General features: G+C 41.0%; 1 protein-coding gene across 4 annotated transcripts in view; it reads left to right on the top strand.

Moving 5' to 3' along the window:
• The first annotated feature begins 961 nt into the window (after window positions 1-961).
• Window positions 962-25,902, top strand: part of LOC118425972 (clathrin heavy chain 1) — a 30,146-nt gene continuing 5,205 nt past the window's right edge. Inside the window, exons 1-25 of one of the 4 annotated variants that reach the window (XM_035835158.1) lie at window positions 962-1,340; window positions 3,354-3,573; window positions 7,555-7,704; window positions 9,777-9,895; window positions 10,774-10,800; window positions 11,596-11,871; window positions 13,846-14,019; window positions 14,802-14,999; window positions 15,477-15,677; window positions 16,249-16,524; window positions 16,924-17,061; window positions 17,484-17,705; window positions 18,093-18,287; window positions 18,695-18,787; window positions 18,927-19,052; window positions 19,666-19,808; window positions 20,512-20,634; window positions 21,212-21,323; window positions 21,908-22,030; window positions 22,451-22,596; window positions 23,165-23,191; window positions 23,705-23,888; window positions 24,298-24,490; window positions 24,902-25,059; window positions 25,494-25,774. In XM_035835158.1, coding sequence (XP_035691051.1) covers window positions 1,299-1,340; window positions 3,354-3,573; window positions 7,555-7,704; window positions 9,777-9,895; window positions 10,774-10,800; window positions 11,596-11,871; window positions 13,846-14,019; window positions 14,802-14,999; window positions 15,477-15,677; window positions 16,249-16,524; window positions 16,924-17,061; window positions 17,484-17,705; window positions 18,093-18,287; window positions 18,695-18,787; window positions 18,927-19,052; window positions 19,666-19,808; window positions 20,512-20,634; window positions 21,212-21,323; window positions 21,908-22,030; window positions 22,451-22,596; window positions 23,165-23,191; window positions 23,705-23,888; window positions 24,298-24,490; window positions 24,902-25,059; window positions 25,494-25,774 — 3,947 coding nt within the window. In that variant the 5' untranslated portion in view covers window positions 962-1,298. The remainder of the gene's footprint in view (window positions 1,341-3,353; window positions 3,574-7,554; window positions 7,705-9,776; window positions 9,896-10,773; window positions 10,801-11,595; window positions 11,872-13,845; window positions 14,020-14,801; window positions 15,000-15,476; window positions 15,678-16,248; window positions 16,525-16,923; window positions 17,062-17,483; window positions 17,706-18,092; window positions 18,288-18,694; window positions 18,788-18,926; window positions 19,053-19,665; window positions 19,809-20,511; window positions 20,635-21,211; window positions 21,324-21,907; window positions 22,031-22,450; window positions 22,597-23,164; window positions 23,192-23,704; window positions 23,889-24,297; window positions 24,491-24,901; window positions 25,060-25,493; window positions 25,775-25,902) is intronic. The other 3 variants (XM_035835160.1, XM_035835159.1, XM_035835161.1) reach the window with 3 other exon arrangements.

Here is a 25,902-nt window from a genome sequence, read left to right as displayed (position 1 = left end):
AACAATTTGGCATACACAGTATTGCATAATGTGTCATCATCATCATCATCTGTCGTCCCTGGCGGGCGGGGTAAGGCTACATAATGTGTAAGACTACTAGAAGAAACAAGCTCTAACGCTATATGGTCTCTGAATTTAACGTTAGGCATCTTGTTTTCGTATCATATCAAAGAGAACTCATAGAGTCCGTCAGGCCAGGTAGGAACGGTTGGTTCCATTGTAGGCCGGGACCCCCGTTTTACGTCCCTTCTTGCCCACATTCTTTTATGGGCCAAAGAGTTATACTGAAGTCATCAGTCGGTATCATCAGCTTAATACCGGCGGTGGCCAGTTCTGTCCTGCTCACGCTGTTTTTGCGGAGGCGTTCGAAATAGAACCACCATGATCGAACTGGGGGCGGCGCCTTGGGACGGTGCATAGATACTGTAAATGCATTTAAGTTCGCGGGGATTTAATTTCGCGGTAGCGGGAAAAGGGACTTTTCGCGGTGGATTTAAGTTCGCGGTAACACCATAGACTGCAGTCTAATACCATAATAGAAAAATGTTCGCGGTGGATTTAAGTTCGCGGTGAAGTGGGCACCGCGAAAACCGCGAACATTAATCCACCGCGAACATTTCTGCATTTACAGTATTACATTTCACTCAAGCTGCCCTCCACTGTATGTCCTGCATAAGCTCCCTGCATTAAGTAATTTCTGTGCAGATGTTGCATGGAAGATGATCGTAACGTTTTCTGGCCGACGGGTTTTTCTAACAACCAGTGTCTGAACAGAAATGTTAGAGAAGCTCCGACAGTCAAAAACTTCACGCTATTCTACCCATGCATCTGCTTGAAGATTCACCCGACAGGTTGCCGTGACGTCATTTCACCATTGCCATATTTGGAAGTGACTCGGTGGAATCGGATCTCAGTAGTATCCCAGCATCCTTTGCAAATGCTCATGTGGCAGCACATGACTTCGCACTCCCGACAGAAAATAGTCCCAAAACTGAGAAAAAATTTTTCTCTCAATTCTGACCTAAAGTAATGTTGCTGTTTATACAATATTATTTCTGAATATGAATCAATACTAATGATATCCATTTGTTGGCTTGCCTGATATGGTGACGATATTTTCTCAGCGGAGTAATATATAAACAAGGAGAGTCGGCCATTTCACGCCCTTTCCGCCAGTGTCCGCGGTTTCTGCCGGCTTCAACGAATACAAACGCCGGCGTTTGTGGATTCGAACCCGGGGACGAAAAAGGGATAAACATTGACTAGACGGTTGCAGTAAGAGTTGTCAAGTATCGGACATGGCGCAGATTCTGCCCATCCGCTTCCAGGAGCACCTCCAGGTGAGACTTCACCCTTGTACCATACAGTACCACCTAGCCGCCATGTTGGCGGCCACATGCACACATCTCAATCAGAGGGCGTTTCTCCTGCAAATTTTCACCATCGGACAACTTCACAACCTCATATGGTTCTCTGAAGAATATAGATCACCTTGTGGAGCTAGAAACGTATCTAAAATATGCCGTGTGTGCTGCATTATTTTGAAATGACGTGTAGTGTTGGTTCTCCATTTTGGATATAATCTGCAGGGGGGAGGGGGGCGGTCGCAGGTGGGGCATTTTTGTCATGCATTGATTGTCGCCTGGAATGACCTTTTTACGCTACACATCAATTCGATAGACTCGGCTTTAAAATATTACTGCCTCAGCTTTTACGTTGGAAGAAAATCGGCGTGTGAAATGCGTGTTTAAGTCAGCTGCGTCCGTCGGGTTGGCAGTGTTTAAGGTCGCCGTGATACCGGCTATATTAGGAGAGCGTATTTCCATGACGTTTGTCTCGTGACCGGAAAATGAAATGCTTACCTTTTTTTCACAAGTCAAAAATATTTTCGTATAAATCTTTATTAGCATAAATATTGCATTTGGCTATTATTTACTAACCATCAAGAATGTGGAACGATTTTGATTTATGCTCTAAAAGTGTAACGGATTTACGTGTTGAGGAAATTATGTTGGAAGAGGAAGTTGTATGCAAATGCAATGTATATTTAAGATCAGTACTGTAGTAGTTCTTAATCAGTGAAAACACATTCACAGAAGAAGAATAATCAGGAACATAGAACTTAAGAAAGATATTTTTCTCTTTTTCTTTTCTTTAGGATAGTTTGTCATTTGTATTTGTTTCAAAGTTAGACACATAATTTTGCACATGGAATCAAAAACAATCAGATTTTGTACCATAGTTTACATAATTGCAGATGCAGCTTTAACTTGTAAGGGTTTCTCTTTGCCACGCCTCTTAGTCCGGATTCCAAAGGTTTTGATTGGACAAGGAGAGGGGAAAAACTAACGAGATGTACTGTTTGTTCATGAGGCCAGTATTTGTTCTCCCTGTACAAACACTAATCCTGAAAGATGATCTTTGATCGGACGCCACTAAGTACAGTAGGTTACAGGGTGAAGATTTATGGATTCATATTATGTCAATAATGCCCAATTTAGAAAACAAAGACCATCAAAAAGAGTCTTGTGAAAAACCTGTGAAGTTGAAACACAGGCTTTGAAAGAGTATGATAATAGTTCTTTTGTGTGAGTGAAAATGAAATCAACAATAATGTACAGTATTAGGTTAACTTTGAAGTATGCTTTTAAGATTATGAAGACTCAAGCGTCTCTTGGTGTCTCTTGAAATCTGGCTACCGGAGGTTACAAAGGTGATAGGTGTTTTGTTTGTGACACCTTTTATCAACAGCCACGCCCACCAATTGCAGTAGACTTGGCAGAAAAGGGGGTGGAGCCACAGTAAATACCATCCACTTCAGGAGGAGGGGGATACTTATTCCAGTTAATGATAGTTTTACTGCAAAGAAAACAGTGCACTTAGCTTTCAGTTTAAGTGTAGGCAAAGGAAGGAAATAAAGAGATGTACAAAATATCTAACAAATTTAGTAATCTTCGTAAGAAACTTTGAAATACAAAACTTATAACTTATATAAGCTTGCAGCTGTCATCACTTTTGCATGAGATTTTAACAATATGCTGGTTAACTGTTTTATGTAAAAGAAGGTTTTCTTGCTTATTGCAAATATTTGACTCCTACATTTCCTTTTTGCACAGTCTGTGAAGTATTGTTTTAACAAAGAAATGTTTGGTTTACATCTTTGCTTACTCCAACAGGGCTTGAAATACATGTACATGAATTTTTTTATAGTTTTGGTGTAGGTAGGCATCATAGATACATACTTAGTTCCAATATAACTTGTACTAGACCTGCAAATGCAGGTGATGCTATGATCCCTGCGGCTGTCCAGTGATGTATTATAATGTCATGATGAATTTATCTCTTTCCCACAGCTTCAAAATGTTGGCGTCAACGCAGCGAATATCGGGTTCAGCACCCTCACCATGGAGTCCGACAAGTTCATCTGCGTGCGGGAGAAAGTTGGCGACCAGGCGCAGGTGGTCATCATCGACCTGGCTGACGCGGCCAACCCCATTCGCCGACCCATCTCCGCAGACTCCGCCATCATGAACCCCGCCAGCAAGGTCATTGCTTTGAAAGGCAGCGGCAGTGGTAAGACTGTTTTTCTCTTGTTAATGATATTTAGCAGTTAATTAATATCATGAGTGAGTGAATGAGTAATATCATCAGTAGTTAAGTAATCATTAGATGTTCCATTAGGATAATGATGATGATGACTAATGTTGTAACTTGTATAGACTGTGTATTGTAGATCGTCTTAAGTTTGCGGGGACTTGATTTCGTGGTAGGAGAGGAAATTAAGTGTTGACAGTGTTTAAAACATTATGATAGTAAGACAACACATATTCACAGTGCACATATTTCACAGGTTACAGTGTTTTACAGGTAGCAAGACTTGTAATGATAATAATGATTACTGCCTTTGCAATATTCCAAAATCTAATCTCATCCAGTCATCCACACAGATAAAAGTGTTGGTAGTAATATAAGTGCATGCCATTTCAGTATCTTGTAGACATGTTGTGCTCTATTTTGTATGCTGGATGTCCAGTTAAGTTATTGATTTTCATGTCGGAAGAAGGCGCATTCTTAGAGTCATGTCCAAGGTCGTACTGTCAGAGGGGCGTGTGGCAATAAGCATGGGCTAAAAAAGGAGCCATTACATAAAGCACATCTGGTTCATTAGGCATTTCATTACACGGCTGGTTTAACATGTGGGGCCAAGGGGTAGATATGGGACATGCACTGATTTCTATAACAGCATTGAGCTGTCATCTAACATAAGCATTTTAAAGAGGTGTCGCTGATAAATAGAAATGTTGTGATCCTACTATTGTTTCATCAGGCTATGAATATTGTACAGTAGGAATATGAACATGATTTTAGGAAAAGTTTTTCATCAAATTGTACACTACAAATGCAACATGCAACTAAGATTTTTGACACTTGCAATGTTATAGGTTAGAAAAAAAGCAATTTGAGTCCTGCTTCAGAGTTATTATTACATGACAAGCCTTTTCTTTCAGATAAAATTAAACATTACCATAACAAAGCATTCTATTTCAGGATAGTTGATAAGGGGAATGGATTAGTTATTTTTACCATGTTACTCATGATGGTCCTTGACTCTTTTGCAATTTCAAAGAGCAATGGCATATTTATGAATTATGAGAGACCTTGGTCTGTTTGATGCAAATACAAGAACCTAGCTAGATAAGCGATAGGAACATACATGCATTATGGAACAAGTTGTTTACTAAAATTTTGTGAGGAACAGGTTTTCTGTGCATGATGAATTTGGTGTCACAAAATAAAGTTCTTGAAATATGTAAGAAAATGTGCAGTAGGAAATTCTTACGCAGATAAATGTGAACCATATTTTTCTGTTTGAAAAGCCCCTGATTTTAGGTCCCTTGGGAACAGGTTGAATTGCATATCCTGAAAATTTCAAAATCACTTAGATTTTACAGGTGAAAATTAAGTGATTGCAGTTGAACAACTGTAATAACACAATTTAAAAGACAAAAAAACAAATTAAGCCTGAGCACATCCTTGTGGTGTGACCAGTTTGTGGGGAAATATAAAACTGCAAATAAAGAATATTTCATGATTTACCAAACTATTTCTGGCCATGATGGGTATAGCTTTCATGGAAAAAAGAAATAAAAAGGATTGCCTGTTTGGATGTATTGTATGGCAAATAACCTGAACATTTAGTATTCTGCGTGATTTGCAGTAGGAAATAATGATCTGTGTTCAATTTTTCGTGTTACCCAACCGTTGTGGTAGTAAAAACAGATTCATGCCAAGCACGGGTAATACCCATAATTCTCCTTGCCACATATACCGTCTCATTGAATTTCTTCACTCCTGTCTATGCATGCTAATAAAGAGACATTGGATGACATCATTCCTATCCTTGTAGTAGAATATACGGGGGGAGCAATAAAACTTGAGAAAAGAATATACAAATATCGTTGTATTGTAGTATGCTCAAAAACCAAAATGGTCCTCTTTTGGGTTAAGTAAGTGATCAAATATTTTGTTTTTACAATTATGAGGTTGCATAGGTTGAATATATGGTATTCCCATTGCCAGAGGGCATAATGCATGCAGGAAAGCCCTAAATCTAATTCACAGTATTCCCATGTGGGAAGTTCTATCACCACTGAGCCTTCCGTAATATATTAACTGGGAAAAGCAGACTGGGAATGACTTTAAGGGAGAAGATATGATGATATATATATTGTATCAATATCACATCACATGCAGTATGATTTGCGAGCTTGGAAATGATATTTTTTAACCTTCTTCTTCTTCTATGTGAATCTATGTGTGAAGGAAAACACAAATCAGTTTCTTGTGATTTTCATTGCATATTGTTGCTATAGCCTGCTGTATTTGTCTCCAAGACAAGGAAGGGTGGAAAAATAGCATTGATCTTAGGTGTGAATTCAATTAGTCAGTAATAATCAATACACTAATAGGACCGTATTATGTCAGACATAATTGCAGATTTGTAATATCCGTCATAAACAGGCCATCATCCATCGATGTCATTTACATAGATAAAGAATATGAGTCGTCATATTTTCTTGGATGCTGTCCAAATATCTCTAGGCTTGATTTTTCGAGCCTTTGATAAAAGAAAAATCATCATGGAGCTTCCTTCTGAAATATTGTTGTAAAGTGTTATAGAATAACATGTGAAATAGTTTAAAATCATGATGATTTTTACAAATTATTGTTTATATGCATGTGGTAGCAATGGGTGAATTGTTATTGTCCTGCATAATTCATACATCTCTAGCCACAGGGTTCTCACATTGACATGAATAATACATACAGTTGGCCATCGCTGAATGTACATAATGTAATACTGTAAATGCAGAAACTTTCGCGGTGTCTTAATGTTCACAGTTTTGACGGTGGCCGCTTCACCGCGAATTTAAAATCGCCGCATTTTTCCATGGCATTTACGATGTATAGACTACAGTGTATGGTGCTACCGTGAACTTGAAACCACCGGGAAAGGTCCCTTTTCCCGCTACCGCGAAATGAAATCCCCGCGAACTTACATGCATTTACAGTATTGTTAGAATGTTACAAAGGTTTCAAGCTGTGTAAAGATATGTTTTGAACAAATGTTGTACCTAAGGCATAGCATCGAATAATTGCTCTGTCTTTTAAAGTAAACTCAATATTTGTATCAATTCTATGATTTGATTTTCTTACGAAAGAAAAATTGAGTTATGGTTATTGAAGTAAACCGTTTTGGGAATCCAATCCAATGTGAAGTGTGATCGTGCATTGTTAATCACACTCCACAAGTGATTTTACCAGAAGAAGGGAAAGGTCACAGTGAAATGAAATCCATCCACCTGTTTGTTCCCTAATTACCATATCCTGTCTGCTTCCGCCCCTTGGGGTCAATATCTATGATCCTATAGTGATTCCTCATTTCCTTTGACAACATGACAATAGTGTTTAGTCAGGTGTTTTTTGTTATCCAAATATCTTTGGGCATGAATGAGTTTTTGTTGTACAGATGCCATTGATTTGAATTCCCAGCAATCCTCACTCCATGATCATGCTGTGGAAAATGCCTTACATTACTGGGACAATACTGACTTGCATTCCAAATTTTCCTAGTTTTAAATTTTAGTAGCTCAAACTCCAGAGACAAAAACTTGCTTGTTGGGAGAGAAAAACTATCCCTTCCATCTTAAAAATCTGAACTTATAAAATGAAATTGTTTAAAGTGTATTTTAATAACCTTAGAATGACAGATTTAACAATGAAAATCAACAACATTGGTTCTCAAACTATGAGTGGTACTGAGAAAACTGTGTAATTACTGTAAAGCTGGAGATAGCCATGGGCACAGTGAACATAAAGCTTGCCTGATCTTTTCGGTCACAGTTGAAACAATAGCAAGTACATCTAACACAATAAAGGACAGAATGTGCTTGTGGGGTGATGAGTTTATGGTTAGAGGTAACTACAAAAATAGCAAACTTGAAAACCCAACCAATTACATAAAATAATCATGATAAAATTTGTTTTCCACAGCTGGAAAGACTCTGCAGATCTTCAACATTGAGATGAAGAGTAAGATGAAGGCCCACAACATGGTGGAGGATGTGACCTTCTGGAAGTGGATAACTGTCAACACCATCGCCCTGGTAACTGAGACGGCTGTGTACCATTGGGCCATGGAAGGTGGGTGTCAGGACCTTTTGTAGTTCTGTAGTCATTAAGCTTTGTAGGGTTGTTACCTTCACCTCTACTAGGCTATTTTTAAATAGTGTTTGTAACAATGTCTACTTTTGGTAGATTATGACACAACTTTTTTGTGGTTAAGGCCCACTTTACATTACGTTTTTCGCGTTAGCGGGACTGGCGTTAGCGGGACTGCGTTAACGGGAGCCCCGTGTAAAGAGAGTTCCCGTTAACGTAGCCCCGCTAACGCCAAATTTTCTCCCGTCCACTCCGAAGCGTACGGCCGTAGGCTCAGCGGGAGTCCCCGTGAACGCCAAACTGCGTATAAAGAGAACACGTCGGGCTCGCGTTAGCGGGAGTCTGGGTTTAGACGTTTAGCATAAAGCGCGCGCTTATTAGCATATGGCGCGAAAATGGTAGGTACAGATTTGCAAAACATTGGAGGAAAATTGCCAGCAGCGATCATGTTCATAACGCTGGGTAAGAATACAGTGATAAGAAAACAGTCTTCCGATAGTTACTTTTTTATATACTAGTAGAATGAATGTCAACCCAAAAATCAACCCGAACTACGCAGAAAAAATAGTTTTCACGGCCTGCCTTTTCCGTAATGGCCACCTACGCAGGCTCTTACGTCAATCGGGTCTGCAGTCAACCTTCAAAGCAGGCGGGATGTCAGCGAAAAATAGTCTCATTCTCACATTTTTGGACGACCTATTTTTGCACAATTTTCGTGGAAGACCTTTAAAAAAATATACAAGTTCGATTCCGAATAATTTCTCCTGCAATACATCGTTACGTTGTACCGAAACCAGAAGCCGCTATCTCTGCAAATTGTGTATAAAGTAATCCCATTACGCGTCTCCGATTGGCCGTTGCTATGACAGTGGTGGCCGTTGCTATGACATTGGTGGGGAAATTCCCGCTACATGAACTGCTGGCAGCTTGAGTTTTTACGTACGAGGTAGTCATTATACCTGCAGGAATTATGCGTATATCACGGTTATTTCAGTACGTAGCCATAATTTAGCAGGTCATCACTGAAAGAAAGGGATCTTCTATGAAACAGTTCGCTTTGAAAGGGTTTTTAAGTGCTTTTTTATCCAAAATTTTGTGGTCGAAGTTACCGGAAGTGTCAGCGAAACAACAAGGTAGGCAGGGACTTGTATTTCTCATGCAAGTCACGTATTTGAATTTTCAATCACTTGGTAGCGGTACGCAAACAAAAAATTTACGGTTGTTCAATATAACAACGTGCAGCTAAAAAAAAACTGCGATCTTAACGGGTAGAATTTCACCAAGATTTTACAATCCACCGCGCGCCGCGGGTGTCCTGTCAGATTTCCGGGCGGTGTGTCTAAAGAGGTGCCGATAGCGGCGTCCCGATAACGGGGAATTTACCGCTAACGCGAAAAGCGTAATGTAAAGTGGGCCTAAGGCTTGAGACTTATTGATAGGTTCGATTTTGGACCCCTGGTGCCTTTCCTGGTACTGTAGACGGATGTCTGGTTTTTGTATCATGTGTTCCGGTTACGATTATGATTTTTTTATGGTGGATAGGCTTTTAGTTGGAGATGATGTGACACAAGTTTTGGCCCCCTACCATTTTTCTTTTGAACTGCAGAGACATTGAAACAGGAAATATCGAGGTGGGATAAGTGGGTTTTTATGACTCCTGTGTAAACTGCATTAGTTTTGGAGGTCACCCTTTTAGTACACTGCCACGAAATTTGTTCTTATGCAGGGCTCGAAATTCATTTTTGGGATTAGGTGCACTGGTACACCCAGCTTAAAAAATTGGGTGCACCAAAAAAATTTTGGGTGCACCACTTAAATTTAAGTAATAACCTAATAGTAAAACTTCGTTACAAGCTTTCAAATTCTTAAAAAGTACCATGACAGACTAGTATACTTTGATATCTCTACATACATAAATGTAAGAAAATATTTGGGTGCACCCACAGAAAATAATTGGGTGCACAGCTCGAATTTTGAGTGCACCTGGGTGCACATGCACCCAGTATTTCGAGCCCTGTGTTATGAAAATGACTTACACATTGATCGGCTTGCAGGTGACTCGCAGCCGCAGAAGATGTTTGACCGCCATTCCAGCTTGGCCGGGTGCCAGATCATCAACTACCGCACGGACGCAGCGCAGAAGTGGCTTCTTCTCATCGGCATCTCGGCACAGGTACAGCATCTTCTTATCTCTCTGCATGACGGGTTATGTTCCATCATTTGTCATGCATTTGGTAAGCCTGGAATCCATTATGGATACCAAACTAGCAATGGATGGGCTCTGCATGTCTTACGTTCTCTTGCATTGTTTGCCCTTGTGTTGAAGATGGTTTGCAGTGCATTGCTGTGGCCCTGCTGTTCCTGTACTGCTCCTTTTCAGTTTCAGCTTTCCACTGTTATAGTGATATGTGCTTGAGTATTTTCCCACAGAGAGCCTGCTTTTGCAGAAGTAATCTGAGGTCAGGAACTCTCTCCAAACTGGGATGTTAGTCATGATATCACGTGAAACTTTTTTTCTTAATGTACAATCCTTTCAATGGAAGAGAGTACTCAAGAGTAGAACTGCTGTTAGTGCCGACAACTTGTATTTTAAACCAAGGAGAACTGTTGCCAACTCTTGAAGTAGAAGTAAAGCAGTAGAAAGTGATGCTCACTCTTTCTTTCAGGAAAGATTTAAACAATTGATGGGATATTGTGCAAGCTCCTGTCAGCATGACCCTTTTGGAAATAAATGTCTTTCCTTGTACTAACATAGATAATTTATCAACTTTGTCACACTGCATGCAAAAGGTGGTGGTACTCTGCATGTGGAGCACGTATGGTTCTATGTAACAGATAAATCCATAGGTAAAACATGTGACTGACTCTTGTGGATAGTTTTCTTTTTAAAAGAATGTCACTTTTTCTCTCCTGTCATTTTATTCATCGTCCCCCCATTCATTAAAACTTGTCTTCCATTAACATCTTAAAGTAATTCAAAACTCTTGGTAGAACTGTAGGGCAGACTATGCTGTGTTCATGATTCACTTGTATACTTTCTGTCTCTTGAAGGTGGCCCAATCACCAAGTTCTGACACGGTAAATGTTCCTACCCTTACAGTACAGATATTGGTAGATTTTGTCCAAACTGACTTCCTTTTGTGCACGTCTTGAACCACTGAGACGGACAATTTTGTGCGTGATCCTGTCGTAATTCAAGGAGTGATGTTTAACTTTTTTTCTATTTGATTTGAGGTGATATTTTAACACAACTGTGTGATGAGTTGTGTATAAAGATGTGAATTGGTGAATGCAGTTTTGAATATGCAGTGTGATCATTCCGACATGGGAAAGAACAAGGTGTTTCGTAGTAGCTTGATTTCACTGCTATGTCTTGAACCTGCAGCTTAGAAAGAAATCAAAACAGATGAAAAACATTGTCTTCTAATAAGGTCTAAAATCTTAATGACCTCAAAGCGAGCTTTTGTGCATTTTTATGCCTTTTTTTATTGTTGCGTAGTTCACCCGCGCTATGCTTCAATTTCTTTAAGCCTTGATAAAGGATTTGATGGTCGCATTTGCTTTATTTTTGCTTCAATGTTTGTCCAAGAAAAATGATTCATGTACAAAACAATTTCTTTTTGATGAAAACTTTTTTGATCAATGAAATCATTTTACAAACATACAATGAGTAAGTAGAAACTCTATAATTTAAATGAGGTTCTCTACTGTATATCCCAACCATGCAAGTCAGCACAATAGAAAATCCTGTCCCAACAAATAATAGTTGAACAGGCAATAGAAAATCATGTATTTACAGTTGAACAGACGGCTGCCAAGAAAAGTTAGTAACCGCTATTACATATATTAAGATTCTACAATCTTTTGTTACAGCAAAACAGAGTTGTTGGTGCCATGCAGCTGTACTCTGTGGACCGTAAGGTCAGCCAGCCAATCGAAGGCCACGCAGCGGCGTTCGGTCAGTTCAAGATGGAAGGTAACTCCGAACAGTCCACGCTGTTCTGCTTCGGAGTCCGGGGCGCCCAGGGTGGGAAGCTACATATCATTGAGGTGGGACAGGCGCCTTCTGGGAACCAACCATTCACCAAGAAGGCAGTGGACGTTTTCTTCCCTCCAGAAGCACAGAATGACTTCCCTGTGGCCATGCAGGTAATATCTCGAGGAATATATTGCCTACACCATATGGTGTATAGAGTGGCAACCATCTCTGTTTCCTTATCCCTTAAGCCACAGACCTGTGAAAGCACAGATAATACTACAACAAGGGACTAGTTCACTAACAGTCTTGTGCATTCAACTTCCATACTCTTTCCAAGATTGCTAAATAGAGAAGCAGTATACAGTGAAACCTGCCTTAGGGGTCACCTGAGTATAGGGGCCACCTGGCCATTGCGGTCACTTTTTGTCGGTCCCTTGGATTTTTCCCATTGACGTAAGCATTAAGAAATAGTCTATAGCGGTCACCTGTCGAATGCGGTCGCGGCCAGCCGATTTTCAGTCCGGCCGCTATGCCAACACTGCCGATAGCGGTCACCGGCGCGACTGGCCGGCCGCGTTACGCCGCGCTAAACCCACGCGGGGTTCACTTTTTTTCAATTTCTGCACTACATCAGCAAAATGTAGGCTCAACTTGGACGATTTACGAAGGAAACATTGAATAAAGAAACATTTTACAAAATTATGTGATTTTATCCGAAGTTTTCCCACCAAAGTGTTGTTGGAGTTTTTCTCGTCTCAGACTCTTTGCACTCTACCCTTCTCTACATCGTCATTTCTGTGCAGACTGAAAGAATATATGGACAGATTTTACAAATCGACCGTCCGTTCATGTATCTGATGTTATAGGCTCTTGAAATCCATGTGCGATGGTCTAATTTTCGTATTCCGCGGGCCAAAAATATCGGAATTGTATTTGCGTAAATTTTCCAAGATGGCGCCGCCTCAGAAAATAAGCAAGGTCAATAGGGGTCAGTGGACCACTCCATTTTTGCCAAGGTAAAATGCGGGAACAACAATTCTGATTTATAGCACAAAATACGGTGATTATGGTATAAAAACGATAAGAATCAATTAAATCAATGTTTTTTATGTAAGAACTAGACGAAGTTGGATTTTTGTCAAAGAAATAAGCCTACGTAGAGACAGTTTTATTTCGACGTGACCACCTTGGCATAATGGCGCATGCAGACAAGTCAAGCCAAGCCTTCCTGAACAAGTGAAAGTTTTTGTGGCGTTTTGATGTTTAGAAATGATTATGAACTTGTTATCAGCAGTGATTGAACGTCTAATTTTTGCCGGCAACTAGCGGAATTTACACGATTTGTCTATTCGATTGGCAAAGCTGCCGGAGACGCGCGCTGTGACCCAAGCTCAGAAAGTCAGATAGAGGAACAATGGAAAATGGCGGCGCTGACTTCGTGTTCAGACAAGAGAACCAAGCAAATGTCTGTCAGTTTTGACTCAGAAATACGATGTCGAAGGCTTCGACTCCCGAGGGACACGCATTGACGTTGGTCATTCGGCGTTCCGAGAACGGCAATTCCCCCCGTCAACTAGCGGCTGATTTCGGAGCAGGTGTCGGTCGGACTCAGATTAGTGTTAATATAATAATGTCTAAATTATAGTACAATGTCTTCTAATGTCATGATTGACATACATTTTGACTATACAGAAATAAGGGAGCAGCTACAGTGCTGTAGCAGTAGTAGTAATACAAATCTATTTGATTAAACTGTTTGTTTTAAACTCATATTTAGTTTAAATGTATAACCTTAATAATATTGTCAATAAATACTCAGTATCTCAACGGAAGCTGAATGCCTTGTCACTTATTGCTTGTGGTGAAATGTACCTTTTTGGCTATACTGCCTATAGGGGCCACCTGCCCATAGGGGCCAAATTTGGTCAGTCCCTTGAGTGACCCCTATAGACAGGTTTCACTGTATATCAGTTTTGAAGTCTTTGGTACGATTCACATGCAAAATGAGCAGTCTACACAAAAAGCTACAAAGAAATTAAAACTTACATGTCTCCTACAGAGGAACACTTGAATTTATAACATTGTTACAAAGATAAAATATAACAAGCATTTTTTGTAATATTTGTTATTTCATTTGTCATTAGGTGAGCTCTAAGCATGACGTCATCTTCCTTGTGACCAAATATGGCTACATCCATCTGTACGACTTGGAGAGCGGTGTCTGCATCTACATGAACCGGATCAGTGGAGACACCATCTTTGTCACCGCGCCCCACGAGGCCACCAGCGGTGTCATCGGAGTCAACCGTAAAGGACAGGTAAGATTGCATACCAGGTGCCGTTAACCATGTATGATTTCTACAACTTCAGTAGGTGAAAAGAAAACAAGTGTGTTTCAAGTTTCCCTGTTACCTTTCCATGGTCAATGGTAGTCAGTGCAAAATTCTCACAATGTCCAGTTTTCTGGCCATTTCTTCTTACATATTTTGATTGACCCTATGGCATTACAAAACAATATTGGAATGGATCTGGAACATCATTGTGCTGTATGAACAAATTGAAAAGCTGCAATCTTTCAGTGATTGGCACTGCAGCTAACCTCTGTTTAGTGCCTATTTGTTGATGCTACCAAAAACTAAGTAGTTGTGTTTGTGTTATTTCTTAACAATGGAAATATGAGATAATGCGGTACATGTGCAAAATTGTGCCTTTATGTGCTACTCATATGATGCTTTCACTATCTAGAATCAGTGGCGGCGGCACCGGGGGGGGGGGGCAGGGGGGGCGCTGCCATGTGTCTTTCTTACAGAATTGCCATCAAATTTAGCTTTGTCTGGCAGCAAAATTTGCCCGTCAAAACGAAGGAAATGGCGTTTTAGAGGGTCAAGATTTCAAATTTTCCCGGGGGAGCGTGCCCCCGGACCCCCTAGGATGGTCGCGCCTTCGGCGCTACATGTGCTGCAAAGTTCTGTCAGTAAAGTTCGCCCCCCCCCCCATGCGAAATTTGCTGCCGCCGCCTCTGAGAATGTTTTAAGTTTTGTTGCTGAAACAGTATCTTGAGTACCTTTAACTTGTCTCTGTATATGTTCATCTGTGCCAGGTCCTGTCTGTGAGTGTGGAGGAGGACAACATCATCCCCTACATCACCAACGTGCTGCAGAACCCTGACCTGGCACTGCGCATGGCCGTCAGGAACAACCTGGCCGGCGCCGAGGACCTCTTCGTGCGCAAGTTCAACACTCTGTTCTCCCAGGGCAACTACTCGGAGTCCGCTAAGGTCGCAGCTAACGCACCAAAGGTCAGAAACTTTTTGTACAAATAGGACAAACATATATATGTAAAAGCATAATATTCACACAAAGAAGCAATGTAGATTGTTTCGCAAGTGCTTTGTCAGCAGTTTTTAAGCGTCAAGTATTGTGTAATTTTTAGATTGTTTCATTACTAGAATTGCTTGATATTCTAGCACTTAATTTTAGCGTTGTGTTGGTAGTAGCATAGTATTGCTAGCCTGGAATCCGTCGTATTCTAACTCTAGCACCATAGACAAGTCACATACTGTAATGGAAAAATATTCGCAGTGGTTTTACATTTGTGGTGAAGTAGCCACCTTGAAAACTGCAAACATAAAATACCGCAAACATTTCTGCATTTACAGTATGATTTCCAGAATCATATCCAGTTGCTTGAGTAATTGCTACTTTCTGTATCTTGTCACCTGGACGTCTAACCTTCACCAGAGAATTAGAGAGAAATGTTTGTTTTGTTTTCCCAGGGGATCCTGCGTACCCCCCAGACGATCCAGCGTTTCCAGCAGGTCCCAGCGCAGGCTGGCCAGACGTCCCCACTGCTGCAGTACTTCGGCATCCTGCTGGACCACGGGCAGCTCAACAAGTACGAGTCCCTGGAGCTGTGCCGCCCCGTCCTGCAGCAAGGCAGGAAACAGCTGCTGGAGAAATGGCTCAAGGAGGAAAAGGTAGCTTAGGGATCGTCTGTCACATTTTGTAGCTGGTGAATATTATCTAACGTTTGTGACACCAAAATACAATATTTGCAGATTATATTCAACAATGATTACATTCAATTGACAAACACATTTGCTTGCCCTCCCTCTATTTTTGACCATTTCACCATAAAATTATACTATCATCATAATGTAGCTTTGGAATCTTCCTTTGCATTTTGTAACTGATTGTCATATTTTTCCTTTCTTCATTTCATGTGTAATGGAACATAAAATATGACATGTTTAATGCGCTTTATGACTTAAAAATACTGACTATATCATGAATGATATTATTCAAATTACCAGACACATTTGTGCCAAATAAAGCATATAACCTTTCTTCCTCTGTTTTTTTACATTTCTGACCTGTTATTATTAGACTATATGTTTATTTCCTTTCAATCACACCATTCATGAAAAATGTTCTTCCTGAAAAGCAAACTTGCTCAACATTATCTTTTATGAATTTTCAATCAAATGTGTTTTTGTTTTGTTGTGTATTACATGGAAGTAAAAAAATTGAACCATTTTCTCTGTTTAGCTTGAGTGTAGCGAGGAGCTTGGAGATCTAGTCAAGACGAGCGACCCCACACTAGCACTCTCCGTCTACCTTCGCGCCAACGTGCCCAACAAGGTCATCCAGTGTTTTGCGGAGACCGGGCAGTTCCAGAAGATCATCCTGTACGCCAAGAAGGTTGGCTACACCCCGGACTACATCTTCCTGCTGCGTAACGTGATGCGCATCAACCCCGACCAGGGCCTGCAGTTTGCACAGATGATGGTGCAAGACGAGGAACCAATGGCTGACATCAACCAGGTACGATTTACTGTAGATTTATTTATTTTTGTCAGAACTTAATATCGCGGTAAGAGGGGGATTTCCCTGTGTTCTAAGTTTGTGTTTGATACAATTATGTCCTACAATAGAAATGCATCCATGTGCAGCATGGAAGTCACTGCAAAGTAAAACCATCAAGAACATTTGAAGACTTGCAGTACCTACTACATATTTTACTCCACTGTAAGGGAGTTAGTTTTGTTTTTGGAATAATTTTGTGTGTGACTGTCCTTTTCTTACCTCAAATTCCTTATTTAGTGGTTTTTGTAAAGATATTAATTTTTTGTTGAAATTTGAATTTCACAAGCATTTCCTGTGAGAGTTTGAGTTGTTGAATGTTCATGATCATGAGATTTGTTTGTTTGTTTTTCCATGTAGATTGTTGATGTGTTTATGGAGATGAACCTGGTGCAGCAGTGCACATCCTTCCTCCTGGATGCGCTGAAGAACAACCGTCCGTCAGAGGGCGCGCTCCAGACACGCCTGCTGGAGATGAACCTCATGTCTGCTCCCCAGGTATGGAGAAAAATTAGATTTGAGTTATTTTTCCTAAATATCGGTCTCATCATGTTCTATCTTTCCTTCGGGGGAAGATTCTTACAAAAGTGACCACAGGTAGTAACCATCTTTCCACATTTGGCCACAGTTTGGAACTGAGTGTTTGACCACAATTTCCCCTTCAGAAAGCCTTAGAACGCCACATTTTCAGAGAAAGATTTACTAAAGTCTACTTTGTATTGGACTTGGAGTTATTCTCACAAACTGCCCTACTGTATTGTTCTACTCATTTGCATTGCTATGAGGTTTTGTAGAACTGTAGTCTTTTCTGTGAATGGATTTTATTTTTGTTTTTACATGTGTCATGCAGCAACTTTCTTTGTGGAGAAATTTAGGAGATCATGTCAGTGTTCATGACATTTGCATGTTCCTTTTTTCAGGTGGCAGACGCTATCCTCGGGAACCAGATGTTCACGCACTACGACCGCGCCCACATCGCCCAGCTGTGCGAGAAGGCGGGGCTCCTGCAGCGTGCGCTCGAGCACTACACCGACCTGTACGACATCAAGCGTGCAATTGTGCACACCCACCTGCTCAACCCTGATTGGCTGGTCAACTTCTTCGGCTCTCTGTCCGTGGAAGATTCGCTGGAATGTCTGAAGGTACGCTTCCTTGTTCTTGTTTTATTTCTCAAACTTTCTGTATAGAAAATAAAGGAGAAACGTTTTATTTCGTTATAACATTTCTTATTTTTAATCAAATTGTACTTCTAACAAGGTCCTGAGTATGAAGTTTTTCAGGCCCCGAAAACTGAATTTTGAAAGACATGAGAAATTGATAACTTTATCAACGGAGTTTTAGTACATTAGAATTAAGAGTGCCGAGCAGAGAAAGTGTGCAAAATTTCTAAATGTCTGTAATATGACCTGGATGCGATTTGAACCTGCAATCTCCTGAATGCAATGATAGCACTTTGTGACTTAATGTACAAGACTGTTGCATGGATAGTTTTGTAAGATAACCATAATATTTTCTTCTTGTCTCCGTAGGCCATGCTTCAGAACAATATCCGACAGAACCTACAGATCGCCGTGCAGGTGGCCACAAAGTACCATGAACAGCTGACCACCCAGTCCCTCATTGACTTGTTCGAGTCCTTCAAGAGCTACGAGGGGCTGTTCTACTTCCTGGGCTCCATCGTCAACTTCAGCCAGGAAGCTGAGGTCCACTTCAAGTACATCCAGGTATGCAGTTTTTCTGGTAACCCCTTTATTTCAGTTTGTCAATAAAAAGATACAAGCCTCCTTATCTTTGATTTACAGTACGTTTTTGGCAGACTAACCTTTGTTGGTAGGATGGAAAAGAAATTCTGAGTTGGCAGTTGAGACAACCATAGTAACACATTGCAAGACACAGTGCATGTTCACAGTGTGATGAGTTCAAGTTGAGATGTCATTGCAAAAACTGACAACGTACACCAACCCACAACCCCCATATGTTGGTTTCCCCACAGAAATTGCAGACACAGTTTTGAATTTGACTTCTATATACGGCTTATAGACCACATTCTGTTTCTGTTGATACTCATGATGTCTGCTCAAGTTGTTTTTCTAAGTTTAAAGAAATAATAAATTTGTTTTTGTTTGTACAGGCTGCCTGCAAGACTGGTCAGATCAAGGAGGTTGAACGTATCTGCCGCGAGAGCAACTGTTACGATCCAGAGAAGGTCAAGAACTTCCTGAAGGTGAGCCATTTTTTCTTGTGACAAGAACTTGTATTATAACTCTGTACTTGACCTACACTTGCCCTCATATTTTGTGGGTTTTCCAAGGTATAAGTCAATGTTTTTAAAGTTTGTTTTATGATTCTATTTTGGTAAACAGGAAGCCAAACTGACAGACCAGCTCCCACTGATCATCGTGTGCGACCGATTCGACTTTGTGCACGACCTGGTCCTGTACCTGTACCGCAACAACCTACAGAAGTACATCGAGATCTATGTACAGAAGGTGAGAAGTCTTGTTTTTTAGCAATGCCTCAGGGACGGAGCCATTTTTCTCTTGTAAGAAAACAGCTGCAAGCCAGAAAATTTCTTAAGTTAGCTCAGCTTTTGTAGGTACTGTTTTATTCTATAATAGCATAGGGAAAATAAGTTTCAGTCCATTTTGGCAACAGTTTTAAAACATATTGAAGGTAATAAGAATTGGTTAGTGTTTTTGATCACCCTCAACAATGGTAACAAAGTATATAGGAAGCTAACAGAGCACTCCATGTTGTTTGTACAGGGTAGTGTTTCGAAGGTTTCCGAGAGAAAACCCGAGCTGTTTGTCAGACAAATGCCGGTGCCATTCAGTGCACTGGTGTTTCGTTCTCAAACGCACACTTTCATGATAAAACATTTGCAGAATTTGAATCATGAAGATCTTGTTTGCCTTTGTTGTAAGATTTTGCAGATGGTTTCTGTAGTTACCACTGAAGGGACTCTTTTTTATGTACTGAGGTTCAGATTTTGGGGATGGATAGGGTTAAATTTTTGTCCTCTCCAACAAGCAAATTTCCATCCCAGGACAGTATCTTTGACATCACGGAATGTACATGACACGCAGTTGTTGATTGGCTCAGGTGAACCCTGCGCGTTTGCCTGTTGTTATCGGAGGCCTGCTGGACGTGGACTGTGGGGAGGACGTAATCAAGAACCTCATCATGGTTGTACGTGGGCAATTCTCCACTGACGAGCTGGTCGCTGAGGTGGAGAAGAGAAACAGGTCAGAGAAGATTTTCCTGACAGTACTGTAAATGCAGAAATGTTCGGGGTGCTTTAATGTTCGCGGTTTTTGCGGTGGCCACTTCACCGCGAACTTAAAACCACCGCGAACAATTTTCCATGGCAGTAAGAGACTACAGTGCATGGTGCTACCGCGAACTTAAAACCACCACGAAAAGTCTTTTTCCCGCTTCCACCAAATTGAATCCCCGCGAACTTAAATGCATTTACAGTATGTGCCAAAAAGCAGTTTCTCAAGCAACTGGATGTAATTTGGAAACGGTCACACACCATCCCATGTCTTTGATTGTCACTGATGAAAGACCGTTTCCAAAATCATATCCAGTTGCTTGAGTAACTGCTTTTTGGCATATCTTATTACCAGGATGTCTAACCTTCATAGGCATTTCCTGACAGTAGTTTTCAGTCTAACCATCACCTTGCTGTGCCAGCCTGAGAAAGCACTTATTTCCATTGGTTGTAGAGTTAGGCAATAGGGAGAAGGTTAGGCTATGAAATGTTGAACCTAAAATATGGTATTTTTAACATTACCCTCATGCCTAACCTCTAATCAATACAACTTTGATACCAACCAATGACCATAGCATGCTTTCCAGAAACATTGGTAGAAGAATGTGTATGTGTAAAAGAAAGGTTTTTTTTTGTACCGACCCTGGAGTTGTAACTTGTCTCCGTCCCTCCAGGTTGAAGCTTCTGCTGCCGTGGCTGGAAAGTCGTATCCACGATGGGCAGACCGAGCCTGCCACCCACAATGCACTGGCCAAGATCTACATTGACGCCAACAACAACCCTGAGAGGTTCCTGAGGTATTTAGAAACAAAGATATCTCAGAACACAGTACAGAAAGTTACAGACGTTTACAGAAAATGTGCATAATATATACATTCAGAAAAAATCTTGACTGACTCACAATAGGGAAAAAAATTAAGTGAAGGAAGCTAGCAGAGCACTCCGTGTTGTTTATACAGGGAAGTGTTTTGAAGGTTTCCTAGAGAAAAAACGAATTGTTTGTCAGACAAATGCCGGTGCCGGTCAGTGCACCGGTGTTTCGTTCTCAAACACACAATATAATTAGTCTAGAAAGGGTTGTTCATTATATCCATTTCTAACATTTGCAAACAATCAACTGTGGGTAACTTTTTTTTTTGTCAGATTGTGGTTTCAGTGACACATATTCATAGCGACAGCTCAACTCAACAAATTCAAAGGCCATGGCTAAATATGATCAGTTTATGTGTTTTGGAGCTTCACAAAGTAGCAGGGGTATATAGGAAACTCTTAACCAAAAAAGGAAAACATCCAACATGAGCTTATTTTGCAAATATTTGAGTGTTATTGTGTTTGAGAGAGATGTGATCTAATAATAGTTGATCTGTGTTGCAGGGAGAACCCGTACTATGACAGTAAGGTCGTGGGCAAGTACTGTGAGAAGCGGGACCCACACCTCGCATGTGTGGCCTACGAAAGGGGGCAGTGTGATCAGGAACTCATTCAGGTATATTGTTTTACTTTTGCTTATTCTGTTTATTTGTCTGGAGTCTTTTTTTTAAAGGTGCTAAATACGATTTTTGGCAGAAAAAGTGAAAGTATTCTGCATAAGTTATTTACAGCTCTTTTTTTAACGGTTACATCATGATTTTAGATGTCCTGTGCCCAAAACAGCATACAAACATTCTGCACCAAACCTCTGTTACTTTTGTATGGTATCAATAAGATTATACTAGTTAGATGTAAACAGTTATGATTGTACGATGCAAAGATGTTGCCTTTTTGCTCCCTGAATATTATAAAACTCATATTGTTAATGCAACTTGCTATGGAGAGACATGTACAGAAAATCAACTCTAAATGTAATTCTAATTTTACCCTTTAGTGTCATGTGTTTCTAACATTTGTTTTATTTGATGATTTTATAATGCTCCTAAAATCTGTGTTACTGTAATCACAAATAAGGGATAGAAGCAAGGCATTTTTCTACGCTGGTTTTAAATTATTTTAAGAAGACTTTCTAGTTGGGAAACACCTGAGATAATGATGTGCATTTTTAACACTTCCTTTCACCCCCGCCCCACCCTTCAGGTGTGCAATGAGAACTCCCTGTTCAAGAGCGAGGCACGTTACCTGGTGAAGCGGCGCGACCCTGAGCTGTGGGCCACGGTGCTGATTGAAACCAACGAGTACCGCAGGCAGCTCATCGACCAGGTAAGGAACAACATCTTTACATATTTCCTTCTGTCAGCAGGCAAACTCACCCTTACCTCCTGGTGTGATATGACATTCAAATATTGCATGTCAAAATGATGGAATGACAAGTGATTTGTCATATTTCCCTTCATTAGCAACAAGATTCATAATGATGGATGCTGGACAGAATCTTGCTTCTGATCACTACCTTTTTTTAGATATGCATGCACATGGACAATATGACTCAGTATTACATGCATGTTTTGCAGCATTTAGTACAACTTTGTAGTTTTTAGTTGGGGGTGTTAAAAACACTAAGTAGTATCATACATCTGCTTGGAGAGTGCTTTGCCTAGCCTTACATTTGGTAGAGAGAAATAAAGAAATCTAAGAGTCAAAAGATTTGCTGTTTTTAAATGAAAATCACATCTCTTCCAGGTGGTGCAGACGGCACTATCAGAGACCCAGGACCCAGAAGACATCTCTGTGACCGTGAAGGCCTTCATGACCGCGGACCTGCCCAACGAACTGATCGAGCTACTGGAGAAGATTGTTCTCGAGAACTCGGTCTTCTCGGACCACAGGTACGCTCCCCAAACAACCGAGTTGCATCTGGTGTTGGCACGTTCTGTCCTGATCACTTCATGTCTGATACTATAGTCTTTGTCTTCTTTGTGTGACGTGGAGGGACCATTGCATGGCATTGCCAGCATAAAAAGCACCCTGCAAAGTTAAAATGATCTTATAACAATCATAAAGCCTCAGTGCATACTACTAAGTTTGGAGAATGCTAAAAGAAATTGATTGCTTAAACTATGCGGTGGTAAACTGCTCCGTATATTATAAAATGTGTGCACTCTTTGGTTTTAAGGTTTTGAATATAAAGCTTGGGAAATATTATTTTATAGATATAACAAAACTGCAAAAAAGCATGGCTTGTTAACAGGTGTTTTATAAAAGGCCTTTCTTGCACGATTGAACTAATCCTGAAGATGCAGTGCTTCCTCTGTGGTCATGCATTCCAAGTGTGTGTATGTGTGGTTGTGGTCTTTCTTTTTGTCAGCGTGTGTCTTGAGCCACTGCACCGCTCTCTGGATAAAGATATCACAGTGACTGTGTCTGGTATTGAATCCTACTCTTTATTTTCTATAGTGAGCAGGGGACACTCTCTGCACACAGGTAACTACTAGGCTGGAATGGTCCGGACTTGCCAAATCAACTTGTTCCTCAACTGAGACAAAAAAGGAAATATTGATTGGCACATTTGAATAGTACTTAATTTGATTAACTCCATTGCTAGTTGATACCTGTTTGCCACTAGTGTCTCCGAGCCTTTTATTTTGTTTGAACAGTAGTAAACAACTGACGAGATCACAAGCATAATCTACACACTGCGGAAAGCCGACTGAGAGGTTGTACGACCGGCCTGTACCCTCCCCACCAAGGGACAAGTTTTTGTTTTGCCAAAGCTGCCCGTACCAGCCTAGCGCTTGTTCCTTTTTCTCCCAAGATTGAACGTGTCATTTTTGTTTGTGTGTGCATCAGTGATTTCCTCCAAATTGAAACTTTGCTTTTTCATTGAAGTGGGTTTTCTAGGCATCCCATTTGTGAAAGTCCTGTTTTTGTCGTGTCTGTCTTTCCTCTGTGTTTAAGGCTTTAGCTAAAGTAAAATTCTTTTTTTTTTCCTGACAGGAACCTACAGAACTTGTTGATCCTGACGGCTATCAAGGCTGACCGCACGCGTGTCATGGAGTACATCACCCGCCTGGACAACTACGACGCTCCTGACATCGCCAACATTGCCATTGGCTCGGAGCTGTACGAGGAAGCTTTCGCCATCTTCAAGAAGTTTGACGTCAACACTTCTGCTATCCAGGTACTGTGATGCACCAATTCTTTTATTAAGTGTTTCCTGACAAGACAAGACAAGCAAAAGATCTTGTTCATTTTGGATGTGACGTAGATAACATACATGCATCATCTCACTGTTTTTATGAAAACCTTGTCTATAGGGTTTTTCATGTAAGGTTATGTGTATCAAAACTGGTAAGGCAGCATTTGCCAGCAATAGCAATATATTTCACTGTCATGCCACCCAGATACAAAACTGTTCCAGGGATAAAAATGGACCAGTCAAAAAAGAACTATATTCCAAAATCATCCCTGTCCAAAATTGAACTTTCTGCAGTCTATCTTTCCCCTATGCAAGGATCGACTCTTCCAGTGTAATCAAAAGAACAACTTATTAATTGTTTTGTTGTTGTTGTTGTTGTTGCTTGCCCTAGGTGTTGATCCACAACATCAGTAACCTGGACCGTGCGTACGAGTTTGCGGAGCGCTGTAACGAGCCGGGCGTGTGGAGCCAGCTGGCTCAGGCCCAGCTGCAGCAGGGGATGGTGAAGGAGGCCATCGACTCCTACATCAAGGCTGACGACCCCTCCCAGTACATGGAGGTGGTGGATGTGGCAAATAAGAACGGTCAGTATCTCAAGCTTCCAGCAACATTTGAAAGTCTCAAGTTGTTATTCATAGGGCAGAGGTTCAAGCCCTGCCTGGCATGGTTTGGCATTGTGTATGTGTCAGATAAGGACGTAAAACGGGTACTGGCCCCATGAATCTGGGAGCTTCAGGCAATAAACCTTATAAAAGAACCCAACACACTTATCGTTAAGTGTAGCAGTGACCTGGTGTGTTAGTCTAAAAAACATGAGCTGTATCCTTATTGCACTATTAGCTATTGAATTAGCTAGAAAAATTTTGAACATTGTTTATTTTGCTTTAAGAGATTTACCAAATGAGTTGTGCATATATAGTATGTTACCATCACTATTAAGTATTTCAAGCCATTGAGAACTGTCCTGAAACAGATTTTTTCAAAACGCTTCTCAGGAAACTTCGAGGACCTCGTGCGGTACCTGCAGATGGCGAGGAAGAAGTCGCGTGAAGCGTACGTGGAGACAGAGCTGATCTTCGCCTACGCCCAGACCAACAGGCTGGCCGAACTGGAGGAGTTCATCTCCGGCCCCAACACCGCCAACATCCAACAGGTATACAAGATTCAACATCATATATAGTCTTTTACGCAGGTAAAGACTTTTGATATCTATTGTCTGATCCAAAATCATATTGTTTTGCAATGTAATTCTTTCCTAAATGAATTGGCCCTGCTTCGATGTCATATGCTTGGCTTTGGGATTGGGATGGGGTCAAAACCTGAGCCATTGCAATGGGGTAAAACCTGATGTCATTTTAATCATTTGGCTGTAATTCTTAAAACATGCCAGAGTCAAACTCATGTTCTTTTTTTACTCAAACAAACCTGACATATCCAGCTTTGCAGCGTTGTTAAAAAGTTAAGGTTTTGAAATTATATTGATGTGCTGTTTTTTCTGGTTTCGCCATATGACACTAGGATAGTGTATGTACTGCCCTATTTTGTAATGAAAGTTTAAAACACAATTGTCATGTGTGCCGTTGGCAGGTCGGCGACAGGTGCTATGACGCAAAGATGTATGATGCGGCCAAACTGCTGTACAACAACGTGTCCAACTTTGGGCGTCTGGCCTCCACCCTGGTCCACCTGGGCGAGTACCAGGCCGCCGTGGACAGCGCCCGCAAGGCCAACAGCACGCGCACGTGGAAGGAGGTGTGCTTCTCGTGTGTGGACGGCGAGGAGTTCCGTCTGGCGCAGATGTGTGGTCTGCACATCGTGGTGCACGCTGACGAGCTGGAGGATCTCATCAACTACTACCAGGACAGAGGGTGGGTGGACTTGTTACTGTTAACTTGTTTTATGAAACTTTCTTGCAATCCCTTGGGTGATTGTTGGAATCCAGCTTACTGTATATTATCATATAGCCAGGCGCCGCGGACCAATCAGAAGGCCCCGT

This window comes from Branchiostoma floridae, chromosome 11 (assembly GCF_000003815.2).
Source record: "Branchiostoma floridae strain S238N-H82 chromosome 11, Bfl_VNyyK, whole genome shotgun sequence".
Classification (NCBI taxonomy): Eukaryota; Metazoa; Chordata; class Leptocardii; order Amphioxiformes; family Branchiostomatidae; genus Branchiostoma; species Branchiostoma floridae.
The sequence above is the reverse complement of the archived record's forward strand: the minus strand, read 5'-3'. Positions and strand labels throughout refer to the sequence as shown.